Source organism: Hibiscus syriacus, unplaced genomic scaffold (assembly GCF_006381635.1).
Source record: "Hibiscus syriacus cultivar Baekdansim isolate YM2019G1 unplaced genomic scaffold, ASM638163v2 tig00113124_pilon, whole genome shotgun sequence".
Lineage (NCBI taxonomy): Eukaryota > Viridiplantae > Streptophyta > Magnoliopsida > Malvales > Malvaceae > Hibiscus > Hibiscus syriacus.
Window position 1 is genome coordinate 2,187,267 of NW_024063444.1, and position 6,946 is coordinate 2,194,212.

General features: G+C 36.9%; 2 protein-coding genes across 2 annotated transcripts; one reads left to right on the plus strand and one right to left on the minus strand.

Moving 5' to 3' along the window:
* The first annotated feature begins 1,190 nt into the window (after window positions 1-1,190).
* On the plus strand, window positions 1,191-5,562 carry LOC120185564 (cysteine-rich receptor-like protein kinase 42). The gene is made up of 6 exons (XM_039189742.1): window positions 1,191-2,267; window positions 2,927-3,037; window positions 3,156-3,506; window positions 4,062-4,299; window positions 4,449-4,590; window positions 4,860-5,562. Exons 1-6 carry the CDS (start codon window positions 1,490-1,492, stop codon window positions 5,193-5,195), a joined length of 1,956 nt encoding a protein of 651 aa, XP_039045673.1. The 5' UTR covers window positions 1,191-1,489; the 3' UTR covers window positions 5,196-5,562.
* A 668-nt stretch (window positions 5,563-6,230) lies between these two features.
* On the minus strand, window positions 6,231-6,946 carry LOC120185745 (ABC transporter G family member 6-like). The gene is made up of 2 exons (XM_039189882.1): window positions 6,495-6,946; window positions 6,231-6,366 (listed from the first exon to the last, which is right to left on the minus strand). Exons 1-2 carry the CDS (start codon window positions 6,944-6,946, stop codon window positions 6,231-6,233), a joined length of 588 nt encoding a protein of 195 aa, XP_039045813.1.

A 6,946-nucleotide genomic window follows, 5' to 3' on the forward strand; every position in this document is an offset into this window, starting at 1 on the left:
TTACTTTTAAAACAAATCTAATTGTTCTGCTGGTAAAAATATATGAGAAATTCATTCAAGGAAATTAGACTAACGATGTTCGACGTATTTTTGTGAAGACAACAAAAATATTAATCACCTTATAAATTTGATGTAAAATTAAACAAAGACTTTAATAATATCAAAGAATCACCTAAATAACCACTAATTTTATTAAATAACACCGTCTTAGTTTATTGAAATGAAAGTTAAACCATTTCACAAGGCATTATTATAGTCAAATATACCCCAATGTCAATCATGATGATGATTGGATATGACTTTCTAGAATAAAACAATGAATGCAAATTTTGTAGTAAAAAACAAATAATTCTAAAATAAAAAAACATTATTTGTTATGTGTGAGCTAAAACGTTTCCCGCAAGAAATGAGAACACTCTCTTCAATTTTTCTTCCATTAAAATATAGAAAGATGTCTGCCGGTGGAGCTGTTATCTGTTATAGATTTAAGGTTAAATGTGATATTTTATTCATATATTAAATTTATCAATTGATTAATTTAAATTTGAGTATTTTTAAAATTTATTTCAAAGGCCATTTTTAATTTTATTTTATTTTATTTATAGTATAAAGGTTTAGGCTTTAAATATTATTTGATAAAATGTAATCTCGTATCAATAGATTAACTTATAATAAATATTAATGATTTATTTTAAAATGATGCAAAAATATAAAAAAAAATATTCGTTTAACATCTTCATATTATATGATACTTTCCTTACGGTACCCATAATATTCCTTTCACTTTGTGAAATGGGATAAAAATAACTTTTGGTTCTTAAAGTTGAAAGGTTTTTCAACTTGGTCCTTAAATCTTTTTATCTACTGTTCACATTAGTTTATGAACTTATAATTTGGCCATTTTGGTTATATGGCATAAATATAAAGTATCATATGTCAAAAAGGACTAAAAGTAAAAAAAATTGTCAAGTTTAGTTTAGAAGTTAATGTGGGAAAATGATTCAAATTCAGGGACTAGATTAAAATAATTATCAAATCGAGAGACTAAAAAGATACTTTATCGTATCCCTATTTCTAATTCCAAGTCTTCTGTGTTCCTCTGTCTATTCATTTTGAATGCGCGTTCAGCCGCTTTCATTGTTTCCAATTCTAAGTCTTCATTTCTGTTCAACATTAAACCCTTTTGAGCTTGGTCTCAATTGGACTATATTTTCTTCTGCTTAAAAGAGATGACAAAAGCGGAGGAAATTTCATTTGTGACTGCTGCACAATTTTTCTTCTATGATATTCTTTTTCAGCGCACTGATTTCAGCCAAAAATGGTGAAATTTAGCCTCCCTGAGGTTAACATCAACTGTACCGAGGGAACCCAAGTCAGATTTAAACTCCACAACCTTCCTTGTTCTTCGTCTCTTTCAGTTCCATTCAACGAAAACTAAGTTCAAAACCCAGAAAAGAATTTTGAAAAGAAGGAAAATTGAAGGCTGAACATGAAATCTATGGTGTTTTCAGCCTTCAAACTATCACATTGGAGATGGGTTTTCTTGTTTATGTTTTCTGTGTTCATTTCTACCTCTTTCTCTGATCCAAGAATCACAAACGCCGGGCTTTTCTGCGGCGATTCCCAGGCGCCAAACGGGACGAACTACGTTCCGGATTTCACTGAATTGATGAGACAGTTGTCAAATCAGATCAACAATAATATATTTGCTTCTTATCATCTCAACTCTACGCCTCCAATGTATGGATTGGCTCAGTGCCATGGAGATTTGGACCAAACGGATTGCCTCCTTTGCTATGCCGAGGCAAGGACTCGAATCCCTCGTTGCCTCCCTCGCTCGGCTCGAATCTTCCTCGATGGCTGCTTCTTGCGTTACGATTATCACCGGGATTTCTTTCACGAATCCGTTTCGTCGACTTTCGATACCGTTAATTGCAGTTCCAATAATGTAACGATGGTCGGTCAAGATAACAACAGCAGGAGGATTTTGTTCGGTAGAAACGTTGACCATGCGGTCTGGAATGTGACGAGTATTGCTTTGAGAAGAAATGGATTTGGGGCGGTCGGGTTGGATGGGGTGTATGCATTGGCGCAGTGTTGGGAGAGCCTTACGCCGGCGGAGTGTCGGCAGTGCCTGCAGAAGGCGGCGGAGACGGTGAGAGGATGTGTGCCCAAGGAAGAAGGGAGAGCTTTGAATGCTGGGTGCTATTTGAGGTACTCCACAAATAGGTTCTATAATGATGGGGCCGATTCTGATGGTCATCATGGTAAGTGTTTTGCCTTTTGTTTTTCTTTTTGAAGATACTGAGCTTGATTTTAATGAAGAAATGGACTGAATTTATGTAGAATGATTTTGGCTCAAGTGTAGGATATGTGTTTGATAGAGTATCTTAAACATTTTTTCCAGGATTTAGAGGGTGATTTGAGATTGTTTTTAACTGTTCTACAGTAGATTCTGCAATTCATTTTAGATTATTTTGTTGGATTTAGCCTTTTTTATGTATTCTGTTGATATCTGGTTGGTTGCTGGATTTCCTGCTGGAACCACTGGGATTGTTTGGTGGTTTTGTTTGAGATTGTCATAGAGACATAGCTGTATCGATGTAAGGATTTTTGGAGTAAAACAATATTATTCGCTTCGGATATACGAAAATTTTGTACGGTTTCGTCTTTCGAACATGTGCTGTGGTAGGGGAAGTGCGGTCCTTATCTTTGAGGCTAGTTTTGAGAGGAAAACAATTCTAAATCAACTAGTGTCGTCCTTTCATTTTCTTGAAGACGGAAACCCGAAACCATAAAAACCGTCTTTACCTCCAAATCAAATAATGGCTCATAGCTGGTGCAGTTCGAATGTCAAGTCGACAAGTTTGAAATTGTATTTCACTTCCTAGTTGAATTACAATGTATTCCTTTTCTATTTTTTCAGGGCTCTCAGTTGGAGTCATTATAGCAATTGTATCCGCATCATCTGCATTCTTAACACTCGCTGTTGCAGCAGCTTATGTTGTATATGCAAGATTATCGAAGAGGAAAAGAGGTACAAAATTACAAAGTTAATCTTAAAAAAATTGCACTGAAAATTATATATCAATGGTGTTCATGTCCAATTTTATGCATTAGTCCTCTGTTCTATATTAACCGTCAAATTTTCCCAGAGCTCGAAAATCTAGGCCGGATTTCAAAAAGGTTTGACAGATCGGGTTTGAAGTTCAAGTATGAAACTCTTGAGAAAGCAACTGATTATTTCAGTCCTTCAAGGAAATTAGGACAAGGAGGTACTGGTTCGGTGTTCATGGGGATTCTTCCTGATGGAAAAATTGTAGCTGTAAAGAGATTGATATATAATACGAGGCAATGGGTGGACGACTTCTTTAATGAAGTAAATTTGATCAGCAGAATTGAACACAAGAATCTGGTGAAGCTTCTTGGTGCTAGCATTGAGGGACCTGAAAGTCTCCTGATCTATGAATATGTGCCCAACAAGAGCCTTGATCAGTTCATTTTCGGTATGTTTTGCTCTTTAATCAATTTGCCTTTAGTTTTTCTCCTTTATTGACATATTTAGACTGATTTTTATAACTTTGAATCTGTTGTTGGTGGCAACATTGTGAAGTTTTCCATTCCAGAGCTTAAATTACAGGCTTACAGCCGTAGATTTGTTTTCGATCATCGTGTTGTAACACTGTTTGAATCTCTCTGCCCCATTCTAAGACTCGAGGGATTTAAAGCACTGTCAAATTAACATAAACATAATCTTGCAGCTCATGTAATCCCACTCCTTGTTACTTCGATTTTCATTTTTTCTTGAATTCATTTATCGGATACATCTTTGGACATGGGTATATGATATGACCCTCCTAATAATACATGGATGAACTTCAAAAGATTTAATATGCCTATGTCAAACACAGATTGTATTCCACACTCATGTCTAATTATATGTCTAAAACAGATAATATGAGAAAAAAAATGAAAAATTGGAGCAATTCTGGAAAATGGTGGGGAACAATTAACTTCTGTGCCTATCTCATATGTGTGGATGATTTCCTTTTCAAATGCAGATGAGGAGAAATCAAAACTTTTAAAATGGAAGCAGAGGTTCAATATCATCACCGGAACAGCTGAAGGTCTAGCTCATCTTCATGGGGAAGGTTCTCATGTAAGGATAATCCACAGAGATATTAAGTGCAGCAATGTTCTTTTAGATGAGAATCTCAATCCAAAAATTGCGGATTTTGGGCTTGTTCGATGTCTAGCTACCGAGAAGAGTCACCTTAGCACCGGGATTGCTGGAACACTGTAAGTTTACAAAAGATTTATCTGGTATTACATATGAAATTGGTTGAAAGTTTGAGCATGCACATTTAGCCATGGGGTTCGATAGATTGTAATACATTACTGTTTCCACTGAAATGATCTTAATAACTTGGTTTGAGATTTTTGTGCAGAGGATACATGGCTCCTGAATACCTTGTTCGAGGACAACTTTCTGAGAAAGCTGATGTTTATAGTTTCGGAGTACTTGTGCTTGAGATTGTATGTGGTAAAAAGAATAGCAGCTTCACAAAGTCCGGTTCCCTTCTACAAACAGTAAGCTCCCGATGTTACAACCCGGATTCAGTCATCTCATTCTCTCCTGTGTCACCGCACGTATTGTGATTTGGTTTACTACCCTCTCATACCTTCAATGTAAATGTATGAAGAGATGATGAGTTGACCTGATCCCAATATGTGCGGCGATGCAAAGAAGACGTACAAAATACAATTGTTACACCCAAATCTGAACTTTTCAATAAATTGTTTTGGATTGTTACTTTTTGCTGTTCTTAGATCATTAACTTTGAGGTTTTCAACCTCAGGTTTGGACGCTTTACAAATCGAATGCCTTGGCTGAAGCTGTTGACCCTTGCATTAGAGACGAAATGTCGGCAAAAGAGGCCCCAGGTGTGCTCCAACTTGGGCTATTATGCACACAAGCTTCAGTTCTCTTAAGACCATCAATGGCAGAAGTGGTTCAGATGTTAACTGATAAAGATTACGAAATTCCGAGGCCTAACCAGCCACCATTTCTAAATGCTAATGTGCTTGGAACAGCAACTTCATCAGGATCTTACAGCTCAGACAGTTTCATATCAAATGCTTTGAGAAAAATTCAGGGTTCTGGTACTTCCTCCGAATCTTCCAGGACTCAGTAATTCCGATGGTTCACCAAGAACAAGATTATCATTCCACGGAATTGAGATTATAATGACCGATATTCGAGTCTCTTTTTCGCGTCACTGCTCATAACCGTATGTTTTTGAGAGACCAAGGAATGTAATGTACAGTTATGACAATACCTTTGATGTAAGTACACTAGAAGACGACCATATTCCGATGAATGCGGTGGTTTGAGGAGAACACCGGTATCCCGGACATGACAGAGTTCGGATGAAGGTATAAGCTTGAATCCCAAGGATCGTGTTGTAAAAGTTTTGGAAGGTCAGATGCCAAGGTGTACTTGGTCAAAATGTGACTTATACTGTATCTAGAAATGTATCATTAGTTTCTTTTTCTTTTTTATTTCCTTTACCCCCCACCAGGATTTTCAGAACTTTTATTAAATTTTAAATTTTTGGGATTTTTCTGTTGTTTTAAATAATTATATTATGTTTTCTTGCAATTTGCAGCTTTTTTAGACCACAAAAATGAATAAAGAATTTTAATAAGATCAAGAGTCAATATCTTTGAAAGAAAAGAAAGGTGACGCTGTGAGAAATATGTTTGACCCACTGTCCAATTAAATTAATGGAGCAAATAAGGTGGTGGACAGATATTTAAATAACCTTTTGTTCTAGCTGTGGGATTTCGCTGACTTTTTTCTTTCATCCACATGGGAACATATTGTATTAGGTATTCCCTGTTGGTTTGCGGCCCCAAAAATATATTTATATACTCGTTTATAATTAAAATTAAGATAAAGTATATAAATAGTTCTCAAATGTTTAGGGAATTTATATTTTGGTCAACTAATTTTTAAAAATTATAATATAATCATCAAATTTTTAATTAGTTTGTAATTCGATCCCTGTCAGTATCCCTCTATACCTGCGGTTAGTAGAAATTGACGTGGCAAGTTAGTGTCCCGTTTTCAGCTAAAAAAATTAAAATAAAAATTCCAAACGGAATCGTATTACATTTGAGAAAAGTTAATCCTCTGGGCTCTCTTCTCCAGCACCTCCTTCTGTCCTTCACCTTTCTTCATCACCCACCCCAATGCCCACAACCCCAAACCAATTAATCCTCCTTCCGAGCGCTGGAAATAAATCGTTATATTCCTCCCCAAGATCCGCCCCATGCTCGCCAATAAATCGCTCTTCACCGGCGCTGGCAACGTCCCAAGCACCGTTTAATCGAACGTTTGAACACCATAACATAGCATTCCGTCGGATCCAGGAACCCGTTTTGTAAAAAAGCCTCATAAGGGTACTTGATCAAGGAGATATAAGTGTAACCATAGCCAGTATTTGGGTAGCCGATCTCGAGCGACGAGGAAGCCACAGAGGAAGTGAAAGTAGGAGACAATGGCGATGGTGCTAACGAAGGCGAGGAATACATCGGGTGTAAGCCTTGAAATAAAAGCCGCGAATGAACTTCCAGCCCAAAACGCAACGAGGATTGTGATGAAGAAGAATAAAAAATCGGTGACGCCGCCGGCCCAAAACGTTATCAACGATAAGGTGAGGGCAAGGCTGAATAGTAATGGAATGTGGGTAATTGAACGAGCGAGGAAATACGAGGAACGACGATAAGCGTTGTAAGCAGTTTCTCGCATGAAGATGTATCGTTCTTGAATGGAAGTGGGGACTTCGGTTATACAGTTGAAGAAGATTGTGGCAATGGAAATGGATATACACCCTAACCGTTCTTGAACAACGGCAGGAGAGTCATCGAGCTGCCAAAACAT